Here is a 24,358-nt window from a genome sequence, read left to right as displayed (position 1 = left end):
TACCAAATTGTAAAGACCATCGATGCTATGAAGACACTGTATCAATTAATCGGTGAAATAACCAGCTAACATCATAATGACAGGATCCAATTCACATATAGCAATATCAACTTTAAATGTAAATGGGATAAATGCCCCAGTTAAAAGACGTAGACTGGCAAATTGGATAAAGAGTCAAGACTCGGCCGGGTGCAGTGGCACATGCCTGTAATCCCAGCACGTTGGGAGGCTGAGGCGGGTGGATCATGAGATCAGGAGATCGAGACCATTCTGGCTAACACGGTGAAACCCCGTCTCTACTAAAAATACAAAAAATTAGCCAGGCGTAGTAGCACCAGCCTGTAGTCCCAGCTACATGGGAGGCTGAGGCAGGAGAATGGCATGAACCCAGTAGGTGGAATGTGCAGTGAGCCAACATTGCGCCACTACACTCCAGCCTGGGTGACAGAGTGAGACTCTGTCTCAAAAAAAAAAAAAAAGTCAAGACCCATCAGTGTGCTGTATTCAGGAGACCCATCACACGTGCAAAGACACACATAGGCTCAAAATGAAGGGATGAAGGAAGATCTACCAAACAAACAAAAAGTGAAAAAAAGCAGGGGTTGCAATCCTAGTCTCAGATAAAACAGAATTTAAATCAACAAAGATCAAAAGAGACAAAGAAGGCCATCACATAATGGTAAAGGAATCAATTCAATAAGAAGAGCTAACTATCCTAAATATATATATGCACCCAATACAGGAGCACCCAGATTCATAAAGAGAGTTCAAACAGACCTACGAAGAGGCTTACACTCCCACACAATAATAATGGGAAACTGTAAACCCCACTTTTAATATTAGACAGACAAAAAGACAGAAAATTAACAACGATATCCAGGATTTGAACTAGCTCTAGACCAAGCAGACCTAACACACATCTACAGAACTTTCCATTCCAAATCAACAGAATATACATTCTTCTCAGCACCTCATCACACTTATTCTAAAATTGACCGCACAATTGGAAGTAAAACACTCCTCAGCAAATGTCAAAGAACAGAAATCACAACAAACTGTCTCTCAGACAACAGTGCAATCAAATTAGAACTCAGGATTAAGAAACTCACTCAAAACTGCACAACTACGTGGAAACTGAACAACCTGCTCCTGAATGACTACTAGGTAAATAACAAAATGAAGGCAGAAATAAAGATGTTCCTTGAAATCAATGAGAACAAAGACACAACATACCAGAATCTCTGGGACATATTTAAAACAGTGTGTAGAGGGAAATTTATAGCACTAAATGCCCACAAGAGAAAGCAGGAAAGATCTAAAATGAACTCCCTAACATCACGATTAAAAGAACTAGAGAAGCAAGAGCAAACAAATTCAAAAGCTAGGAGAAGACAAGAAATAAATAAGATCAGAGCAGAACTGAAGGAGATAGAGACACAAAAGAAACCTTCAAAAAATCAACGCATCCAGGAGCTGGTTATTTGAAAAGATCAACAAAATAGATACACCGCTGGCAAGACTAATAAGGCAGAAAAGAGAGAAAAATGAAATGTACACAATAAAAAATGACAAAGGGGATATCACCACCCATCCCACAGAAATACAAACTACCACCAGAGAACACCTCTACACAAATAATAGAGAAAATCTAGAAGAAATGGATAAATTCCTGGACACATAGACCCTCCCAAGACAAAATCAGGAAGAAGTTGAATCTCTGAATAGACCAATATCAGGTTCTGAAATTGAGACAATAATTAATAGCCTACCAACCAAAAAAAGTCCAGGACCAGATGGATTCACAGTTGAATTCTACCAGAGGTACAAAGAGGAGCTGGTACCATTCCTTCTGAAACTATTTCAATCAATAGATAAAGAGGGAGTCCTCCCTAACTCATTTTATGAGGCCAGCATCATCCTGATAACAAAGCCTGGCAGAGAGACAACAAAAAAAGAGAATTTTAGGCCAATATCCCCGATGAAAATCAATGCAAAATCCCTCAATAAAATACTGGCAAACCGAATCCAGCAGCACATCAAAAAGGTTATCCACCACGATCAAGCCGACTTCATCCCTGGGATGCAAGGCTGGTTCAACATACACAAATCAATAAACGTAATCAATCACATAAACAGAACCAATGACAAAAACCACATGATTAATTATATAGATACAGAAAGGGCTTCGATAAAATTGAACACCCCTTCATGCTAAAAACTCTCAATAAACTAGTTATTGATGGGACATATCTCTAAATAATAAGAGCTATTTATGACAAACCCACAGCCAATATCATACTGCATGGGCAAAAACTGGAAAAATTCCCTTTGAAAAATGGCACAAGACAAGGATGCCTTCTCACAACTACAGCTCCTATTCAACATAGTATTGGAAGTTCTGGTTAGGGCAATCAGGAAAGAGAAAGAAATAAAGGGAATTCAAACAGGAAGAGAGGAAGTAAAATTGTCTCTGTTTGCAGATGACATGATTGTATATTTAGAAAACCCTATCATCTCAGCCCAAAATCTCCTTAAGCTGATAAGCAACTTCAGCAAAGTCTCAGGATACAAAATCAACATACAAAAATCACAAGCATTCCTATAAACCAATAACAGACAATAGAGAGCCAAATCATGAGTGAACTCCCATTCACAATTGCTACAAAGAGAATAAAATACCTAGGAATCCAACTTACAAGGGATGTGAAGGACCTTTTCAAGGAGAAATACAGACACTGCTCAAGGAAATAAGTGAGGACACAAACAAATGGAAAAACATTCCATGCCCATGGATAGGAAGAATCAATATCGTGAAAATAGCCATACTGCCCAAAGTAATTTATAGATTCAATGCTATCCCCATCAAGCTACCATTGACTTTCTTCACAGAATTGGAAAAAACTACTTTGAATTTTATATGGAACCAAAAAAGAGCCAATATAACGAAGACAATCCTAAGCAAAAAGAACAAAGCCGGAGGCATGATGCTACCTGACTTCAAACTATACAGCAAGGCTACAGTAACCAAAACAGCATGGTACTGGTACCAAAACAGATATCTAGACCAATGGAACAGAACAGAGGCCTCAGAAACAACACCACACATCTACCACCATCTGATCTTTGACAAACCTAACAAAAACAAGCAATAAGGAAAAATTCCCTATTTAATAAATGGTGTTGGGAAAACTGGCTAGCCATATGCAGAAAACTGAAACTGGACCCCTTCCTTACACCTTATAAAAAAATTAACTCAAAATGGATTAAAGACTTAAATATAAGACCTAAAACCATAAAAACCCTAGAGGAAAACCTAGACAATACCATTCACGACATAGGCATGGGCAAAGACTTCATGACTAAAATACCCAAAGCAATGGCAACAAAAGCCAGAATAGACAAATGGGACTTAATTAAACTAAAGAGCTTCTGAACACCAAAAGAAACTATAATTAGAGTGAACAGAGAACCTACAGAATGTGAGAAAATTTTTGCAATCTATCCATCTGCCAAAGGGCTAATATCCAGAATTTACAAAAAACTTAAATTTGCAAGAAAAAAAAACGATCGAAAAGTGGGCCAAGAATGTGAACAGACACTTCTCAAAAGAAAACATTTATGCGGCTAAGAAACATGAAAAAATGCTCATCATCACTGCTCATTAGAAAAATGCAAATCAAAACCACAATGAGATACCATCTCACACCAGTTAGAATGGCAATCATTAAAATGTCAGGAAACAATAGATGCTGGAGAGGATGTGGAGAAATAGGAACGCTTTTATACTGTTGGTGGGAGTGTAAATTAGTTCAACCATTGTGGAAGACAGTGTGGCCATTCCACAAGGATCTAGAACTACAAATACCATTTGACCCAGCAATCCCATTACAGGGTATATATCCAAAGGATTATAAATCATTCTACTATAAAGACACATGCACACATATGTTTATTGCAGCACTGTTCACAACAGAAAAACCTTGGAACCAACCAAAATGCCCATCAATGATAGACTGGATAAAGAAAATGTGGCACATATCCACCATGGAATAGTATCCAGCCATAAAAAATGATGAGTTCATGTCCTTTGCAAAGACCTGGATGAAGCTGGAAACCATCATTCTCAGCAAACTAACAAAAGAACAGAAAACCAAACACTGCATGCTCTCACTCATAAGTGGAAGTTGAACAATGAGAACACATGGACACAGAGAGGGCAATATCACACACCAGGGCCTTTTCAGGGGTTGGGGGGCTAGGGGAGGGATAGAATTAGGAGAAATACTTAATGTAGATGACGGGTTGATGGGTGCGGAAAACCACCATGGCACATGTACACCTGTGCAACAAACCTGCACGTTCTGCACATGTATCTCAGGACTTAAAGTATAATTATTTAAAAAAAGAAATCAAAAAGTGGGGATTGGAGCATAGAAGAAAGAAAAGAAAAGAAATTTGAAGGACAGTATGTATAGTGTCATTTCAATTGTGGCAACAATTTTTAAAAGAAAAATGCATGTAAATGTATAGGAAACTTCTGGAAGGATACACAAAGCCAAGAGCTATATGGGAAGAAGGTAAAAGAACCATAGGGAAGAGTTACCTTTTACTTATCAAATAATTTTCTGTCCCTTTTTAAAATAATAAGCATGTGTTATTTTTATAATTTAATGAATAGATGTGTTGATTTGAAAAACACACTGATCCTGAAAGTTTAAATTCCAGTTAAGAGAAAATTGATTTCTATGAAAACTATGGATTGCCCCACAATGCCAGAAAACTGAAGTGTAGCTATACAACACACACAGTGGTCGAGGTTGTCATCAGTCACTCTGATTTCACATAGAGAATTTAAAACACCTGACTGGGTGCAGTGGCTCATACCTGAAATCCCAGCACTTTTGGAGGCCAAGGCAGGAAGATCACCAGGCCAAGGCATCGAGATCATCCTGGCCAACATGGTGACACCCCGTCTCTATTAAAAATACAAAAATTAGCTGGGTGAGGAGGTATGTGCCTGTGGTCCCAGCTACTCTGGAGGCTGAGGCAGGAGAATCACTTGAACCCAGGAGGCAGAGGTTGCAGTGAGCTGAGATTGTGCCACTGCACTCCAGCCTGGTGACAGAGCAAAACTCTGTTTAAAAAAAAAAAAAAAGAAGAAGAAGTTAAAATGCCACAGTTCTTGGTGGGCTTAACAAAAGAAGATGAACGTGGGAATAAAGACAAAGACAAAAGAGTGTATTTGGAAGAAGGGGTCAGGAGGCTTCTTGCTTCTAGTGAACAAGGGCCCTGAGCGTCTATAGCCCTTCATATTTATTGAGTAAAGGAGATAGGGAGAAGGGGGTAGTTGTCAGTCAGCTGCTTGACTTAGTGCAGGCTTGCATGACTGCATTCTTTGAACAGTAGTCTAGAGATGTTCCAGTAGATAACCTCAAGGAGCACAGCACCAAGGAGTCATTGCCCTCAGCAAACCTTCTGGTGGCAGGTGCAGAAGTGAGTTTGCCCACATTCTGCATTCATGATAAACAGTTTGTTGTTAGATCATACAGCCTTCAGTGGAATGCTGAGTAGGTCACGACCCTCAGGCCTTTGGCTCCCTACATTAAAACACCCATTTCACCAGATTAAAAATATTCAATAAAATTTCTAAAAAGCATTTAACGCTTGCCAGCATTTAGTAAGGAAGTGCTCAATAAATACTGTTAACATTACTTTCTCTGCTTGCTAGTTACTATTACTATTACTTTCTCTGCTTGGTAGTTGTCCTAACCCCACACCAGCCCTCCCACATTGCCTAATCCTGACTTGTGTCAGTGATGCAGGACTCGACTGTCAATCTAGGACAGCTATTGCAAAATGCAAGAATTAAATTCCACCCCAGGTGAATTCTCTTCTGGACCACAGGCAGCCCTTGAAAAGGATGGGAGTAGAGCCCTCAATCATGGAGGCATTTGGCCCTCAAGATAGGCAGATGTTACCGCCTCCATATAAGAACAATCCCATTGCCTATTACAGTTCCCATTTCAAAGAGATACCCCACATACACGTGTATTTCCCTGAAAGATTTCCCGTTATTTTATTTATTTATTTATTTATTTATTTATTGAGATGGAGTCTTTCATTCTGCTGTCCAGGCTGGAGTGCAGTGGCATGATTTTGGCTCACTGCAACCTCTGCCTCCCACGTTCAAGCAATTCTCCTGCCTCAGCCTCCTGAGTAGCTGGGATTACAGGCACATGCCACCAGGCCTGGCTAGTTTTTGTATTTTTAGTAGAGACGAGGTTTCACCATGTTGGCCAGGCTGATCTAGAACTTCTGACCACACCCAGCTAATTTTCATGTTGTTAGTAAAGAGGATTACAGGCATGAGCCACCATGCCCAGCCCAAGATTTCCTGTTCTTATCTCCAATAAGCGAGCTTGATGAGCAGTAGTGCTAGAGATTCCCACACTTCTTGACTTCCTTCTATCCTTTTCTGCTCACAGGCCCCCTCCCTAATGTCCCCTGTGCTCTCCACAAAAGAAATAGTGCTAGAGGCCAAATAGCAACCCTGCCCACACAAGGAAGGGCCATGTGATGTTCACCAAGCGCCCAAGCCACAATTCTCTCTTCCCAGAATCCTTTGCTCTTTGAAGTGTAGTCTTCCTCACCTTCCTGCCAACCTCAGCCCAAGTCCACCTGTCTACCTCTGAAGAGGGGGAGAGATTGAACGCCCCCTGCAGGCCTGTCCCTTTGAACCAAGCCCTGAGAACCCCCACAGCAGTCCTCCTGTGTACCCTCACCCCAGCCCCACACACAGATGGAGAGCCCCGGGAAGGGTTCCCACAGTGCACTAGCTCCAAACAGTGCAAGAGGACAAGGAGTGTGGCACTTCCAGCCTGTCAATAATTCATGAGGCTCAGAGTGAGGAGCACCAGTCAGAGTCAGCTTTCCCTGGACATGGGGAAAATGATACTGAAGCTCTCCTGTCTCATCGGGATGTGCCGAGTAGCAAAGCAGAGGACTGCAGCTGTAACTTCTTGGCTGGGAAAAACACCATCAATCCAGTGCAGGCCGTTCTATTACTTGCTCGCCACACACCCCCTTTTGAATGTGGAAACTCTTTTTCAGCTGCTCAGCTGACCTGCACATATACTAAATGAATCTTGAGCAAACATGAATTCTATTCAAAAGTCATGCCTAGAACTGGATTTCACAAACCAGGATTCTTTCCCCTTTAATTGTAGGGACTGGCATAAGGCTGCCAAACTGGTGATTTCACCAACAACACATCTCTAAACCTACCCATCTGCTTTCATCTTTTCTGAAAGAAAACACTAACACACACACACGAAAAGGAGCAAATGTATACACCACATTAAAGGACTGTTAAATAAGCTTAGCTTTATGAAACTCACTGTAATGTGTTTCCTTTTCTCATTTTGCCTTGAACTAGTGAAAACGTTGCCATGAACCAGCACTGCTTCTCAGTCTGGCTTTGGAGGCCAGTGGGTTAAACCAATTCAGATACTTACATTTGGGTCTGTTGGGGCCTTTCTACAGTGTACCATAAGCCATCCAGATTTATTCATTCTCCCAGAAACCCAGGAGGGAGATCACTTTAGCCCACTTGGCAGAAGTGGAGACTGAAGTGTTGGACACAGAATTTATGGCTGGCAAGGACTTTATTCATCATCTACTCCATACCCTCAGTAATTTACAGGTGAAAAGTCTGACCCAGGGCACCAATAATAATCACTACATGGTGGCAGTAACTACTATGTGCTTAGTAGCTTACAGTTCATAAGGAGATTTTGCATTCAATAAATATTTATTGAACTAGGATGGAGGCTAAGACCTGGGGACAGAGTGATTAGGGAGAACTTGAGTGCCCGGAGTTCTTTGCATTTCCACCACTGCTTGAAGGACTCTCCAGCCTCCTCGCTACCACTTAGCCCCTGTAAAGGAGGAAGTCCCTTTGGCGACGGATATGAGATCCTGTTAGGCCAATGACCATAGTCTGCCCTCTAGAGCCCGAGAAGATGGAGACCTTGGGCAGAGTGAAGGGCAGTGCCAGGCCTGGTGCAGCTACTCCCTATCACGTCTCTCTCCCAGGCTCCTCCAGCCTCACCTGGTGGACTCCATGGGGACCACAGGCCTCACCTCCATGGGCAGTCTCAAAACATTTGCCCTCCTGTGGGCTGTCTCATACATAGACCCAGACTTTCTTGGAGAAGGAATTCCGAAGAAGCAAAAGCAACCAACTCAAAACTTCCCCGAGAAGAAAAGGTGGGCAAGCAGATGCAGAAGGTCAGCAGCCAAAGTCTGGGGGTTCCTGCGGGGGCCAGGGGAGGGGCGAGCCCTACAGGCAACTTGAACGGAGAGCGCTTTGATCACCCGCCAGCCCGGGAAGGCAAGCCCCAGTCGGGCGGAAGGTAGCTGGCTGCGGGGCGCCGCGGCGGAGGGAGGCGCCCAGGGCCACAGACCGCTCACAGCGGTACCAGGGCGGGGAGCGGGGCGGGCAGGGAAGTGGCCCGCCCTTCGTCCTGCCCCTCGCCCTACTCTCTGTCACTGCCCCTGGGAAGAGTAGAAACCATACTTGCTGGTCTGAGCCATGCACAAGGCGGGGTTGCTAGGTTTCTGTGCCCGGGCTTGGAATTCGGTGCGGATGGCCAGCTCCGGGATGACCCGCCGGGACCCGCTCGCGAATAAGGTAGCCCTGGTAACCGCCTCCACCGACGGGTGAGTGCTCCGACCGGAGTTTCTGAGGCCCTGGCTGCCTGGAAACAGGCACTGGCCTCTCATCCTCGGCCTCTGGTACCCCTGTCCTCAGACCTTACATGCTGCCAAAGTCTGGCCCTGGAAAAAATTAGCCACGTGGTCCGCCTGAAGCCCCTCCGAATCCCCTGGCCCTGCACCCTCCCTTGCCTGCCTTCGTGTCCCTGCTGCCTCTGGCACAACTGTGCCACCTCTGTGCAGCCCCATCGAGCTAGTCTCCCCAGTGTTCTGGGCTGCCCCAGTCAACCAGCCCCACCTAGCGTCCGGGAAGACCAGAAACTGGAAATCCAAGGAAATCTGGATTTCAAAATCCTATCCCAAGGCCTCCAGCACTTTGAAAATGTACCAGACACTCCATTTGGGCACCGGAAAGTCTCCCGGAACCCCTCCCCCATACCTAGATGGGACACAAGAGCCATGTGTCAAGATTTTTGTTTAGGTCGGTACATCTGGGCCTACCTTGCCCAGCCTGTTTCTCACCCACCACCCTTGTCTGTCCTGGTTCTCATTTCTACAGGACTTTGCTAGATACCAACTCTTCACAAAGCTAAAATACAAATGTAGGTAAAATGCTAATGACTGACAAGTGAAGAATGTGTAACTCTTCCTCCCAAGGCAATATTTACATTTTTGACTGAGACCATCTTTTCACATGCACCCCAAAAAATAACTAAGGATAGAATTTTAAGAATGATGTAGACGAGTAAGAAAGAAACCCGGGGGCAGGGCTGTTCTTAGTGAGACCCTCAAATCACGGAAGTTGCTGCTGCTGCACACCCAGCTTATTTCTCACCTCTCAGTCCCAACAGGAGATGAAGCCTGTCACCCATGGTGGGAACTGTAGAAAGTGATGTCAGTTCTTGGAAACTGAGGCTGTGGTCCAGGTCATAATAAAAATAAGTAAATGAGTGCCAAAAATGGCTGTGCCATTAAGCCTGTTTTACACATAGTAGGGACACGTGGAGGTCATATAGAGAAAGAGCCAGAATTCAAACCCGGGCAGTCAGAGCTCATGCTGTTGACCTCTTCCCCTGCACAGGCCTTGTCAGTTTTTGTCTCTTTCTGCTCACAGGATCGGCTTCGCCATCGCCCGGCGTTTGGCCCAGGACGGGGCCCACGTGGTCGTCAGCAGCCGGAAGCAGCAGAATGTAGACCAGGCGGTGGCCACGCTGCAGGGAGAGGGGCTGAGCGTGACGGGCACCGTGTGCCATGTGGGGAAGGCGGAGGACCGGGAGCGGCTGGTGGCCACAGTGAGCTGCAGGGAAATGGGCACAGAGCCAGGAGGTGGAAAAGGGAGCCAGCCTGAGCCTCTTTCCCTGCTTTCCTGGACAGCAGCGCATTTTTACTGTGTGCCTTTCTATTATGTCCATATACTAACGTTGGAGAATCATCCCATCTCAGTCAGAGAATTTTAAAACATTCTAACGCTTCAACCCTGCATCATCCCTTGAGTACCCCAAAGAAACAGCTGGTACTGGTTCTCCAGTAATTTTCAATCTAATTGAACAGATGTGAAGGGTAAATACAATCACAAAATAGATGTTCCCACCCATGAGCTAATAAACAATCCCCTATTCTTCAGCTTATAGAGTCAAGTCCCTGGGAACCTCAGGAAGCAGCCCACCATGTTTCAGCCACTTACTATGTGCAATTTCCTGTGTTCAGAGCCTTACACAGGTTATCTCTAGAGCCTACAACAACCCAAGGAAGGCAAGGACTATTCTCTCATTCTGCAGACCCTGGCTCAGATAGCTGGAGCAACTTCCCAAGGTCCCACAGCCAGTAAGGAAAGACCCAGACCTCCCAAGCTCCCTTCCTTTATTGGCTGCCTGTGGACTACCAGGTACTGGACTTTAGTCTCAAAGAAAGTATGTAAGTCAGTGTCATAACTAGTAGTGGACACTAGCCTTGCAGCTGCAGAAGCAAATATGAACCATCCAGCAAAGCAAGCTCCTCTTCCCTTGAGGCTCAGGGCACACACTTTATTTCCCAGAGTGGAAGGGAGAATCTACCCAAAAATGGAAAGTACAGGATTGTGCTAACAGACTGGAAGGTTGGCAGAAATAATTTGCATAAAATTCTTAGAAGAGGAGGATCTTAAGCAATAGTAGACAGTAGTATGGTAGACAGAATAGGGTAATTCCATTTTTAAGGAACTGTCTGGCAAATGCCCAAATGTGCATTGGAAAGAGCCAAATATGAGTCCGAGAAGGTCACAAATGTGAGTCCAAAAAAGCTTGGCCTAGGCTGGTGGACAGAGCCCAAGACTGGGGCCTTGATCCTGATGGTGGAAGGAGCCGTTTGGGAGTCTGGATCAATTAGCACTAACCATATGACATGTAAGTAGCAATGTAATGTGAAAATCCTCCTGGAAAAACATCCTGTGGCCCCAACCAGGTTCACTTAACATGGCCTACAGGCCTGGCCCAGAGGTGGTACTTGAGCTAAACCTTCAGGAATGGATGGGAATGGACAGATGGAATACAGATGAGGTTCCAGATAACTCTGCAAAATGAGCAGACAGCCAAGGAGGAACTGAAGGAAAGAGAGGAGCACTGTCAGTCAACAGTGGAGAGCACAGGCTCAGGAGTACTGCTGGGAAAGGGGCTGCATTGGAAAGATAGAGGCCATGGGCCTCCATAACCTTTTTTTTTTTTTTTTTTTTTTTTTTTCAGATAGAGTTTCATTCTTGTTGCCCAGGCTGAAGTGCTATGGCACAATCTCAGCTCACAGCGACCTCCGCCTCCAAGTCCAAGCAATTCTCGTGCCTCAGCCTCCTGAGTAGCTAGGATTACAGGCATCCACCAACACGTCCAGCTAATTTTTGTATTTTTAGTAGAGATGAGGTTTCACCACGTTGGCCAGGCTGGTCTTGAACTCCTGACCTCAGGTGATCCACCCCCTTGGCCTCCCAAAGTGCTGGGATTACAGGCGTGAGCCACCGTGCCCAGCCATAGCTTCTTAAAAGGATATGTTAAGGACCTTAAAAGGATATGGCCTCTTAAAAGGATATGTTTACACATTCTTGTAGGAAATAAGAAGCCATGTGAGGTTTTGAGCAAGAGAAAGATGGTTATTAGGAAAGCTAATCTGGCTGTGGTAGGAAGGATATACAGAGAAGACACTGAATCCAGGACATCAGTGAGGAAGTTGTTGCTGTCATCCAGGTTTAGAGCAGTGGCGGTGGGACTGGAATAGATGTGCCCAAGAGACATTTAGTGAAAACGAACCAAGATTTTCCAACCCCATATCAAAAAGTGGGAAATAGAGAAGTCAAAAATGACTCTCAAGTAGTTTGTATGACCACTGTCAGAGAGGAGAATGCTAGAATACTTGTCAGCAATTTGAAATGTCTTCTGCCAGTTGCCGCATGTTACCCTGCAATGAGAAAAGCCATTGCCCTGAGAATGGATACTATCCAGTGGCCTCTTCATCTGCACCACGAAGCTTCTCAGTGGTGTTGTAAGCAGAAGCCAGAGTAGCTGCCTATCTGCTTGATTATATTTTTTCTTTTTTTTTCTTTTTGAGACGGAGTCTCACTCTGTCGCCCAGGCTGGAGTGCAGTGGTGCAATCTCGGCTCACTGCAAGCTCTGCCTCCCGGGTTCACACCATTCTCCTGCCTCAGCCTCTCCGAGTAGCTGGGACTACAGGCGCCCGCCACCATGCCCAGCTAATTTTTTGTATTTTTAGTAGAGATGGGATTTCACCGTGGTCTCGATCTCCTGACCTCGTGATCCGCCCGCCTCGGCCTCCCAAAGTGCTGGGATTACAAGCATGAGCCACCGCGCCCAGCTATTTTTTCTTAGAAATGTATAACTATCAGAACACAGAACACACAGCTCCTAACTGCTTTAGTGTAGTGATCACACAATTTAGAATAAGACTTACAAGACTTTTTTTTTTTTTCCAGAGACAGGGCCTCACTCTGTTGCCCAGGCTGGAGTGCAGTGACATGATCATAGCTCACTGTAACCTCAAACTCCTGAACTCAAGCAATCCTCCCACCTCAGCCTCCCAAGTGGCTAAGACTATAGGCATGCACCACCATGCCAGTTCATTTTTTTAATTTTTTGTAGAGTTCGGGCTGTATTTCCCAGGCTGTTTTGAACCCCTGGCCTCAAGTGATCCTCCCCACTGGGCCTACCAAAGTGCTAGGATTACAGGTGTGAGCCACCACACCCAGCCTCATTCATCTTCTATGGTTTGCTGTCTCTGTTCAATCAAAACCCAGCCTCCTCCCATCTCTGTGCTGACAGACCTGGAAGGAGAGGGGCATGGGGTATGCAGCAGAGTAGAAAATGTCTCCAGGTGATTCTGGAGCAATCCACTGTCCTCTCCCAGCCCAAACACACATGCGCTGAGCACAGCACACATCACTTATTAACTTATTCTGCACCTCCCTAGTAACAAGTCCATTGGTGAGACTTATACAGAGCCAAGGCAGGTAACTGGGCTTTGTGCCAGGATACCAAAATTTAAAGGGTTCAAGAAAGTATTAATACTGGTTTTAAAAGATTATGTGACTGTAAATTTTGTTAGATTTACGTGTTGACAGCCCAGGCATTCCTTCAACCGTCTAGAAACAACTGAGCTTAGCACCTAGTTAACAAGAATAATTAGTTAAAAATGGGAAGCTAGCAGGTGGTGTACCTTATTATTAACACCCCTCTGTGTGCCAAATCCGGAGCACAAAGTTGACCAAGGGCCCATGTACTGCTACTTGCCCAAGGCATCAAAATTGCCGGTTCTGGGCAAATGCAAAGTCTGGTTTCAGGGTGGCTTTGTACTGAAAACCCTTGTTGGCAGATTCTGCTTGGCCATTCATTACTCTAGCACACGCCTCACTATCTACTTATAACGTATTAAGGAGGTGAGATGTTGCCTTTCTTGGCTTTCTCAATGTAAATTTCAGTTTCTGCCTTCAATCTTTCATGCCTCCAGGTCAAAAGAGAGCAACAGAGACAGGGAAAATGACATCACAACCAAATATGGAATTGCTTTAAATTCAGGCTGGTATCTTCTCCCATCATGGCTCTCCTGGGCAACCAGTTTCCTAATGACCCCAACTCACTTTCAGAGGACTCTTATGAATTAGCTCTGTGCTACAAAGTGGGAGACTGACCTCAGTTCTTCCACCACTAACTAGCTTTGTGCCCTGAGCAAATCACTTCACCCCTCCCAAACACAGAATAAGTAGGCCTCCTGTTCTTAGCTAGCCCCAGTGTGCCACTACTGAACTATATGATCTTGAGAAAATTCCCTGAACCTGTTTCATCATCTCCACCTTAAGGACACTGGAATAGATGATCTCAAAGTCCCCTCCAGGGTAACTTTCTTCAGCTCTATTTAAGCCAGTTTTTCCATTCAGGTAAGTGTGGACAGATTGACTTTGAGATAATGGTAACTTATTCAGGGAGAACTGGACAGTAAGTACTCGGAGAAATGTGGGTGGAACTCCATGTGAAAGGAAGAGGAGGAGTCTGGAAATAGATTTTGAGGTGAGACTTGAAATCATGAGAATGAAAGAGCTTCCCAAAGGGAAAGTGTAAAGAAAAGAGCATCAGACACAGCCTTAGAAGAATAGGAGGTGGGAAGAAAAGACTGCAAAAGAAATAAGGCCAACTTCCTGGTGGGTCATGCCTGTAAAACTTTAGGATACCAAGCCAGGTGGATGGCTTGAGCTCAGGAGTTCCAGACCAGCCTGGGCAACATGGCAAGACCCTGTCTCTACAAAAAATACAAAAATTGCCCGGGTGTGGTGGCATGCACTTGTAGTCCCAACTACTTGGGGGGCTGAGGCAAGAGGATGGCTTGAACCCAGTAGGTCAAGGCTGCAGTGAGCTGAGAACATGCCACTGCACTCCAGCCTGGGTGACAGAGCAAGACTCCATCTAAAAAAGAAAGAAGCCAACCTTAAATGGTTAGCAGCATATCTTAGGGTAGTTTTCAAAAAAGATGTTTTAAGAAACATAAGTTATTTTGACGATAGTTCCTAAGAAGGAAGCTTTTGTTGTCATTGTTGTTGTTTTTAATATAAAGATAAGGTCTCGCTGTGTGGCCCAGGCTTCTCTCAAACTCCTCAGCTCAAGTGAGCCTCCCACCTTGGCCTCCCAAAGTGCCATGATTACAGGCATGAGCCACAGCTCCTGGCCCAGAAGGAAGTTTTTATCAACATGGGTAAACGCACCTCCCTTACTTACTGCAGCCCTGGTACAGACCTTACCCCTCTCTCTAGGCTGTGAAGCTTCATGGAGGTATCGATATCCTAGTCTCCAATGCTGCTGTCAACCCTTTCTTTGGAAGCCTAATGGATGTCACTGAGGAGGTGTGGGACAAGGTGAGAGGGGATTAAAGCAGCAGGGAGGGGGGCCTTGGAACACATTCAGCACAAACTGCATCTGCTTTTAGAATGCATTTGTCAAGGGCAGTGTAAATGTGAGGACTCTTTGCCACGTGCCACACACCTGGAGCACACCTTGTAAAGGGCAGGTGGGGATGGCTCTATCCCTGCGCTTCTCATTCATTTCTGCTGCTCCTAGTTCTGTCTGCTTCTATCTGCTCTTCACTAGCCACAGTCTGCTCCCTTCCCCAGGCTTCTTCCCTGGCATGGTCTTCTGCCTTGTTGATTTCCAACAGAGACGTTAGCAGCTAATATGCCAACAACTACAACACTTAAATTTACACACCCACCTGTCCCTTTTTCAGCTGACAAAAAGTAATCATTTTTTATTTTTTGGGAAATATTAAATACTGCTAGTTATTTAAAATACTAATTATGGTGAAATGAACAGTTGCCACTTTATAACATACATCCTTTAAAAAAATAAAATAAAAACCTATATTATTTTCTTCTTAACTGCAATGTCAAGAAAATCTGAGATCCAGATGTCTAAATTCAAGTGGTAGAATATTGGGTTTTATGTGAAAATGTATAATTACATTATATTCGTAATATATTTCACACACACTCTTTAATTACAACACTTTAATTAAAGTATTTGTCTTTGTTTATTAAGGTTAATATTCCCACATGATTTGGAAATGCTAATTTTGATGATCTCCCATGGTTCTGCTTTTTACACTGATGTTGCATTAGTCTGTTTTGCATTGCTATAAAGGAATAGCTGAGCTGGGCAATTTATAAAGAAAAGAAGTTTGTTTTGGCTTATGATACTGCAGACTGTACAAGAAGCATGGTGCCAGTATCTGCTTCTGATGAGGCCTCAGGAAGCTTACAGTCATGGCAGAAGGAAAAAGGGAGCAAGTATGTCACATGGCAAGACAGGAAGCAAGAGAGAGATACCAGTCTCTTTTAAACAACTAGTTCTGGCATGAACTAATAGAGTGAGAACTCACTCATTGCCACAGGGAGGGCACCAAGCCATTCATAAGGGATCCACCCTCGTGACCCAAACACCTCACGCCAGGCCCCACCTTGAACACTGGTGATCACATTTCAACATGGGACTTAGAGGGGACAAACATACCAACTATATTAGGTGTCATCAAAAATTTCTCAACACTAAAATATCAGGTTGCGAAAATACTATGATTTATTTACCAGTGTTTCATACATATAAAGACCAGAGTGCCAAAATGTTCTTCAGTGAGCTAGTTTTTGATTCTAGTTTGAACTAGTTTGAGAGAAGGCTGGGCAACACAGCGAGACCTTTTCTCTATATTAAAAACAACAACAACAACAATGACAACAAAAACCTTCCTTCTTAGGAACTATCATCAAAATAACTTCTCTTTCTTAAACCATCTTTTCTTCAAAACTACCCAAAGATTTGCTGCTAACCATTTAAGGTTGGCTTCTTTCTTTCTTTTTTTAGACAGACTCTTGCTCTATCTTTTTTCCTTCTTTCTTTTTTTTTCTTTTCTTTTTTCCTTGCTGTGTCATCGAGGCTGGAGTGCTGTGGTGTGATCTCAGCTCACTGCAACCTCCACTTCCCAGGTTCAAGCGATTCTTGTGCCTCAGCCTCCCAAGTACCTGGGACTACAGGCATGTGCCACCACGCCTGGCTAATTTTTTGTATTGAGATGAGGTTTCACTGTGTTGCCCAGGCTGGTCTCAAATTCCCGGCCTCAACTGATCCCCACACCTCGGCCTCCCAAAGTATTGGGATTACAGGCATGAGCCACCACACACAGCCAGATTCTGATAGCCTTTAAAATAGAGGAGTATCATTCATGAACAGTCTGAATAGAGGCCCTATGAAAGTCAGTTTTAAACTGAGTACAGGCACACCTCGGAGATATTTGGGTCTGGTTCCAGGCCACCGCACAATAAAGTGAATATTATAATAAAGTGAGTCACATGAATTTTTTGGTTTCCCAGTGCATATAAAAGTTATGTTTACACTATAATGGTCATCTAATTGTAGTCTATTAAATGAGCAATAGCATTATGTCTTAAAATATATATATGTATCTTAATTTTAAAATACTTTATTGCTAAAAAATGCTGACAATCATCTGAGCCTTTAGAAGTTGTAATCTTTTTGCTGGTGGAGGATCTTGCCTCAACATTGACGGTGGCTGACTTAGGGTGGTGTTGCTGAAGGCTGGGGTGGCTGTGGCAGTTTATTCAAATAAGACAGCAGTGAAGTTTGCCACATCAGTTGACTCTTCCTTTCACAAAAGATTTCTCTGTAGCATGCAATGCTGTTTGATAGCATTTACCCACAGTAGAACTTCTTTCAAAATTGGAGTCAATCCTATCAAACTCTGCCACTGCTTACTCAACTAAGTACATATAATATTCTAAATCCCATGTTGTGATTTCAACAATGTTCATGGCATCTTCACCAGAAATAGTTTCCATCCCAAGAAACCACTTTCTTTGCTTATCCATAAGAAGCAACTCCTCAGCCGTTTACATTTTGTCTTGAGATTGCAGCAATTCAGTCCCATCTTCCAGCTCCATTTCTAGTTCTTTTGCTATTTCCACCACATCTGCAGTTCCTTCCTCTGATGCGGTCTTGAACCTCTCCACATCATCCATGAGGGTTGGAATCAACTTCTTCAAGACTCCTGTTAATGTAGATATTTTGACCTCCTCCCATGAATCACAAATATTCTTAATGGCATCTGAAATGGTGAATCCTTTTCAGAATGTTTTCAGTTAACTTTGCCGAGATCCATCAGAGGAATCAGTATCCAAGGCAGCTATAGCCTTACAAAATGTATTTCTTAAATAACAAGTCTTCAAGTCAGAATTACCCCCTGATCCATGGGCTGCAGAATGGATGTTGTGTTAGCAGGCATGAAAACAACATTAATCTCCTCGTACATCTCCATCAGAGCTTTTGGGTGACCAGGTGCATTGTCAATGAGCAGTAACAGTTTGAAAGGAATCTTTTTCTGAGCAGTAGCTATCAATGGTGAGCTTAAAATATTCAGCAAACCATGCTATAAACAGATGTGCTGTTATTCAGGCTTTGTTGTTCCATTTATAGAGCACAGGCAGAGTAGATTTAGCATAAATCTTGAGAGCCCTAGAATTTTCAGAATGGTAAATGAGCATTGGCTTCAACTTAAAGTCATTGGCTGCATTAGCCTCTAACAAGAGAATAATCCTGTCCTTTAAAGTTTTGAAGCCAGGCATTGACTTCTCCTCTCTAGCTATTAAAGCCCTACATGGCATCTTCTTCCACTGGAAGCTTGTTTCATCTACATTGAAAATCTGTTGTTTGCTGTAGCCACCTTCATCAATGATCTTAGCTAGATCTTCTGGATAACTTGGCGCAGCTTCTACATCAGCACTTGCTGCTTCATCTTGCACTTTTATGTTACAGAGGTGGCTTCTTAAACCTCATGAACCAACCTCTGCTAGCTTCCAACTTTTCTTCTGGAGCTTCCTCACCTCTCTCAGCCTTCAAAGAATTAAAAAGTTAGGGCCTTTTTCTGATTAGGCTTTGGCTTAAGGGAATGTTGTGGCTAGTTTGATCTTCCATCCAGAACACGAGAACTTTCTCTCCATATTAACAATAAACCTGTTTTGCTTTCTTATCATTTATATGTTCACAGAAGTAGCACTTTTAATTTCCTTCAAGAATTTTTCCTTTGCATTCACAATTTGGCTAACTGGTGCATGTGGTCTAACTTTCAGCCTGCCTCAGCTTTCAACATGCCTTCCTCACTAAGCTTAATTGTTTCTAGCCTTTGATTTAAAGTGAAAGATGTGTGACTCTTCCTTTCACTTAAACACAAGCCATTATAGGGTTAATAATTGGCCTAATTTCAGTGTAAATGTGTCTCAGGGAATATGGAGACCCACAGAGAGGGAGAGAGATGGGAGAGGGGCAGAGCAGTCAGAACACACAACATTTATCGATTAAGTTGACCTTCTTTTCTGGGTGTGGTTTGTGGTACCCCAAAACAATTATAATAAAACCATGGAATATCACTGATCACAGATCACTGTAACAGATATAATAATAATGGAAAAGTCTGAAATATTCCAAGAATTACCAAAATGTGACCCAGAGACAAAGTGAGCACATGCAGTTGGAAAAATGGCTCCAATTAATGCAGGGTTGCCACGAAACTTCAATTTGTAAAAAAAAAAAAAAAAAAAAACACAATATCTGCAAAGCATAATAAAATGAGATGTGTCTATAACTTTTCTTTTAATTTGTATATGTTTTAAACTATCACAGTACATCAAATCCAAACATAATGGCTGATCCTTCATTGAACTCCAGACTTTAAAACACACACACACACATTTGGGGGACAATTGAGGCCAATATATTAGATAAAATTATCATCACTGTCAAACTCTTGGTTGTGATAACAGATTATGGTTGTGTAAAAGAAAATCCTTACTCTTGGGAAATGTATGCTAAGTATTTGGAGATACAGCATTGTAATATCTTCAACTGAGTTTACTTATTTTATTTTATTTATTTATTTATTTTTGTGATGGAGCCTCGCTCTGTTACCCAGGCTGGAGTGCAGTGGTGCTATCTCAGCTCACTGCAACCTCCACCTCCTGGGTTCAAGCTATTCTGCTGTCTCATCCTCCTGAGTAGCTGGGATTACAAACACATGCACCACATCCGGCTAATTTTTGTATTTTTAGTACAGATGAGGTTTGCCATGTTGCCCCGGCTGCTCTCGAACTCCTGACCTAAAAGTGATCCACCCATCTTGGCCTCCCAAAGTGCAGGGATTAGAGGCATGAGCCACAATGCCCAGCACTGAGTTTTTTTTTTTTTAATTTACATTTTTTTCATTTTTGTTCTTAGTAATTTTTGATTTTATTATATAAAATCTTTCAGAAAACTTGCAACTGAGTTTCAATGGTTCATTTAAAAAACTGTACAGATCTACAGAGAGGACAAATAGGACAAAATGTGAACAATTGGTGAATCAAAGTGAAGGATATCTAGATATTCGTTGTATTTCTATCTCCAATTTTTCTGTAAGATTGAAATATTTTAATATAAGCAGTTGTCTAGAACAATGTAAACAGGGGTCATACATTTGTTTTAGATTATGGTTGTGGGGATTCTGATTGTAGCCTGTCCCCCAGCTTCCCCAGAAGGTGACTCCTCATGATCCCACTTTCTAATCATGCCTAGCCAGACAGTCCATCCTAGAGGGCCAAGAGCATCTCACTCCCTAAGCCCAGAAGCCAGAGAAGTGCTAGAACAACCCCAGGTATCCAAGGTCAGGCCACATTTTCCCTGAGAAGCACGGCCCACTCTAGGGCAGGTCCAGGAGGCTGAGAATTCCAGGCTCTACCTACTTTGAAGAAACAGAGAAAACACAGCTCAAATCCAAAGGAGCCCTGAGGATTTAGGCCCCTTCTGGGCCAAATCATACTTGGATGGTTATGAAACAAGATGAACCAGGTTCCATTTTTGCTCACCTGAACCTAATGTATCATTATCTAGCTGAGCAGCTGGTGAGAGCTACTTCTCCCTGAACCTCAGTTGCTTCATGTGTAAGATGCAGAGTATATCATCCTAAGGTCTTCAGCAGCTCTGACAAACATCCTAGGAACCCACTCTAACTCCTCATTGCCATGCCTCCTCCAGTGCTCTTCACTCATGCTGTTTCCCCTTCTTCTCTTGGCTTCAGACTCTGGACATTAATGTGAAGGCCCCAGCCCTGATGACAAAGGCAGTGGTGCCAGAAATGGAGAAACGAGGGTACAGAGAGTGAGAGAGCCTGGGTGAGATGGGACCCACACGGGCTGAGGGCAGTGGTCCACACTGGGAAGATGGTCAGCTCTCCTCTTTTTCCAGAGGCGGCTCAGTGGTGATTGTGTCCTCCATAGCAGCCTTCAGTCCATCTCCTGTAAGAACCGTTTTGTCTGCCCCTTCCATCCCATCCTCCACTCCACATCTTTCCACCCCTCCTGTTACCCAAGGAAGTTTGTGTCCCCTTTTAGAATCACACCACCAAGTCCCTGCCCACGAAATAGATGCCTTGCCTCCACAAACCATAACCTAGGGGAGGTTTAGCCACAAGACAGTTTCCTAACTGTGCCCCTCCCTTACAGGAGATCCCTAATGACCACTGCCCTTTATGTCTAGTTATTAGAACCAAGAATGACCTGGAAACTGTGAGTCTAACACATTCTCTTCTTTCTCCAGGGCTTCAGTCCTTACAATGTCAGTAAAACGGCCTTGCTGGGCCTGACAAAGACCCTGGCCATAGAGTTGGCCCCAAGGAACATTAGGGTGAACTGCCTAGCACCTGGACTTATCAAGACTCGCTTCAGCAGGCAGGTGAGGAAGGGGAGCTTTGCATTTCACTGGGACCCCTTGAAAGGCATCCATCTTCTTGGACAGGGAGGTCCAGTAGCTGAGTCCTCAGCTCTCAGCCACTCCGTTCTCCTTCCCTGGACTTTCCCATATTCCCTCTCTGTACCAGCTGCCCTATACAAGCCAGACTCTTTATCACACCGTTCCTGAGGTATAGGCTGGAGACTGAGGTATTCAGACTGTACTCACACTGTTTCTTCCCTCCTTACGTGGATGAGAATTGGAGAGATGCAGCAAAATGCATCACTAGAACCTGAAACAAATGAAACAGATGAGGGCAGTGGGGAGAGCTGGGAGCTAGAAAAAAATAGGAAGTGAAAGAGGGAAGTCTCTGTCTCCATCCTTCCTCTCAGTTACCATGAGGATGGGCAGTTTCTTCCCTTTCTGTTCCTCACTTTCCTCTTCTTAAACATAAAGAGATTTCTGGGCACGGTGGCTCATGCCTGTAATCCCAGCACTTTGGGAGGCCGAGGCGGGCGGATGACGAGGTCAGGAGATCGAGACCATCTTGGCTAACATGGTGAACCCCCGTCTCTACCAAAAATACAAAAAATTAGCTGGGTGCGGTGGCGGGCGCCTGTAATTCCAGCTACTCGGGAGGCTGAGGCAGGAGAATGGCATAACCCGGGAGGCGGAGCTTGCAGTGAGCCAAGATAGCGCCACTGTAGTCCGGCCTGGGCAAAAGAACGAGATTCCGTCTCTAAAAAAAAAAAAAAAAAAAAAATCGTAAAGAGATTTCCCTTCTGCCTGCAGCTCTGGATGGACAAGGAAAAAGAGGAAAGCATGAAAGAAGCCCTGCGGATAAGAAGGTAAACCGTCATGGGGGCAAGGGCCCTAAGAGACATGAAGATGGAAAGGTCTGGTCCCTAGCAGCCCACAGCCCACTGTCTCAGTCCCACAGATAACACAGGCAGGCTGTCCTCTGCCTCACAGACCACAAATTCATAAACACTATCACTACAGTGGCCTGAGCAAGAAGTCAGCTTCCCTTTCAAAAGGTAAACACAGAGACATCGGGGGTTTCAGCAGTGCAGAGCTCTGGGAGAAGCCCTGAGTTCTCTCTCCACCTGGGGGATTGTGTCCACCTCTGAGCATCCATGGAGACCAGGGACCAAAACCAAAACCATGCTTTTTTAGTTCCCTTGAATAATGACACATGTTTACAAAACTCAGGTTGATGATCTACAATCCAAATGAAAGGAATGAAGAGTTTTACTAAGCCCCAAACTCCCCTTGCCTAAGGAGTTACTTTCTTCCCCAGTGAGCTGGGTGAGCTGTTCAAGCACCTTTGTCGGGCTCCCTTTCCTCTAAGTTCCCTGCCTCTCTCTAGCTTCTGGCTTCAAGGACAAATGCCAGCAATGCCTAACTCTGTACTGGTCCAGACATCCCAAATCTTCCCAAAGCCATTCTGATGTCAGACATGAGCTGCAGGCCTGGTTCACAACTCATTAATAAGTTAGGGGATTGTCATCCTAGAGCACCAATGAATGATCTAGCCCATGTAGCTCAATCCTGGATGCACATTAGAATCACCTGGGGAGCTTTTTAAACTGCAGATGATCAGGTCTCACCCACTCCCAGAGATTCTTTTTAATTGGTCCAAGGTAGGACTTGAAGATCTGGGGTTTTGTTTTTCTTCGTCTTTTCTTTTCTTTTTTTGTTTATGCCTCTCAAATGATTGCAAGATACAGCTAGAATGGAGAACCATTAATTCAGCCCTTCTAGGTTTGAGTTACTCACTCTGCTCACCTCTAGAGCATTCTACGGCAGGCAGATTAAAGTGTCTCCTAACTATGCAGTCACTGATAAAATAAGAATTAGCACATTCTCACCAAATGAACCTGACTTTAAGGCACAAGTATAGATTCCTGAAAAAGTTGTCTCTAAGTTGAACCTGTACAAATGGAATCATTTTAAACACACCATTTACTGTCACACAGACTCCCTGATACTTTAGTGTGTGCACATGTGAAACCATTTTTTTGAAGTGAAATAATTTCTCACCATTTTATCTATATAACTTGGGATTTTGGTGTCCTGAGCTCTCTAAAACAGTGTGTTTCTATAGTATTTGAATATTATGGGTAATGGTTTTTGCAGAGTACAGTATGCTTATACTAAATTATAACAGCATATCCTCATGGTAACACTATTTGATAGGCGGAAAGTTTGTACACTGATCCTGAAAAGTCATCTGATAATTCTTGATTAAGCAAATTTCATTCCCTGTGTCCCAGATGAGGGAGGCAGACCTGTTTGATTTTTACTCCTTTCCTTTCTTCCCCTATTCCCCAGGTTAGGCGAGCCAGAGGATTGTGCTGGCATCGTGTCTTTCCTGTGCTCTGAAGATGCCAGCTACATCACTGGGGAAACAGTGGTGGTGGGTGGAGGAACCCCATCCCGCCTCTGAGGACCGGGAGACAGCCCACAGGGCAGAGCTGGGCTCTAGCTCCTGGTTCTGTTCCTGCATTCATCCACCGGCCTTTCCCACCTCTGCCCACCTTACTGTTCACCTCATAAAATCAGTTCTGCCCTGTGAAAAGATCCAGCCTTCCCTGCCGTCAAGGTGGCGTCTTACTCGGGATTCCTGCTGTTGTTGTGGCCTTGGGTAAATGCCTCCCCTGAGAACACAGGACAGGTCTGCTGACAAGGCTGAGTCTACCTTGGCAAAGACCAACAGATATTTTTTGCCCGGGCCACTGGGGAATTTGAGGGGTGATGGGAGAGAAGGAACCTGGAGTGGAAGGAGCAGAGTTGCAAATTAACAACTTGCAAATTAGGTGCAAATAAAATGCAGATGATTGCGCGGCTTTGAATC

General features: G+C 44.0%; 1 protein-coding gene and 1 long non-coding RNA gene across 3 annotated transcripts in view; one reads left to right on the top strand and one right to left on the bottom strand.

The window, feature by feature from the left end:
• Positions 1 to 8,998, bottom strand: part of LOC105738015 — a 14,577-nt gene extending 5,579 nt beyond the window's left edge. Inside the window, exon 1 of the long non-coding RNA XR_001113739.2 lies at positions 8,579 to 8,998. This is a non-coding gene — a long non-coding RNA (uncharacterized LOC105738015). The remainder of the gene's footprint in view (positions 1 to 8,578) is intronic.
• Positions 8,468 to 24,358, top strand: DHRS4 (dehydrogenase/reductase 4). 2 transcript variants are annotated; one of them, XM_003260659.4, is made up of 8 exons: positions 8,468 to 8,721; positions 9,830 to 10,007; positions 14,994 to 15,095; positions 20,852 to 20,922; positions 21,019 to 21,070; positions 21,370 to 21,504; positions 22,294 to 22,349; positions 23,836 to 24,358. In XM_003260659.4, the coding sequence occupies exons 1-8, from the start codon at positions 8,594 to 8,596 to the stop codon at positions 23,948 to 23,950; spliced, it is 837 nt and encodes a 278-aa protein (XP_003260707.2). In that variant the 5' UTR covers positions 8,468 to 8,593; the 3' UTR covers positions 23,951 to 24,358. The 2 variants fall into 2 exon arrangements, with proteins under 2 accessions (XP_003260707.2, XP_012353639.2); XM_012498185.2 differs by lacking the exons at positions 20,852 to 20,922; positions 21,370 to 21,504 and having other exon boundaries at positions 8,520 to 8,721; positions 23,836 to 23,886.

This window comes from Nomascus leucogenys, chromosome 22a (assembly GCF_006542625.1).
Source record: "Nomascus leucogenys isolate Asia chromosome 22a, Asia_NLE_v1, whole genome shotgun sequence".
Lineage (NCBI taxonomy): Eukaryota > Metazoa > Chordata > Mammalia > Primates > Hylobatidae > Nomascus > Nomascus leucogenys.
Note: the sequence above shows the minus strand (reverse complement) of the source record. Positions and strands in the feature narration are given on the sequence as shown.

Bases quoted from the DNA above. Each gene is read 5' to 3' on its own strand.
- DHRS4 (XM_003260659.4), top strand. From the start codon at position 8,594: ATGCACAAGGCGGGGTTGCTAGGTTTCTGTGCCCGGGCTTGGAATTCG. The intron at 10,008-14,993 runs GTGAGCTGCAGG...CCCTCTCTCTAG, and splicing joins GGGAGCGGCTGGTGGCCACA to GCTGTGAAGCTTCATGGAGG. The intron at 22,350-23,835 runs GTAAACCGTCAT...CCTATTCCCCAG, and splicing joins GAAGCCCTGCGGATAAGAAG to GTTAGGCGAGCCAGAGGATT.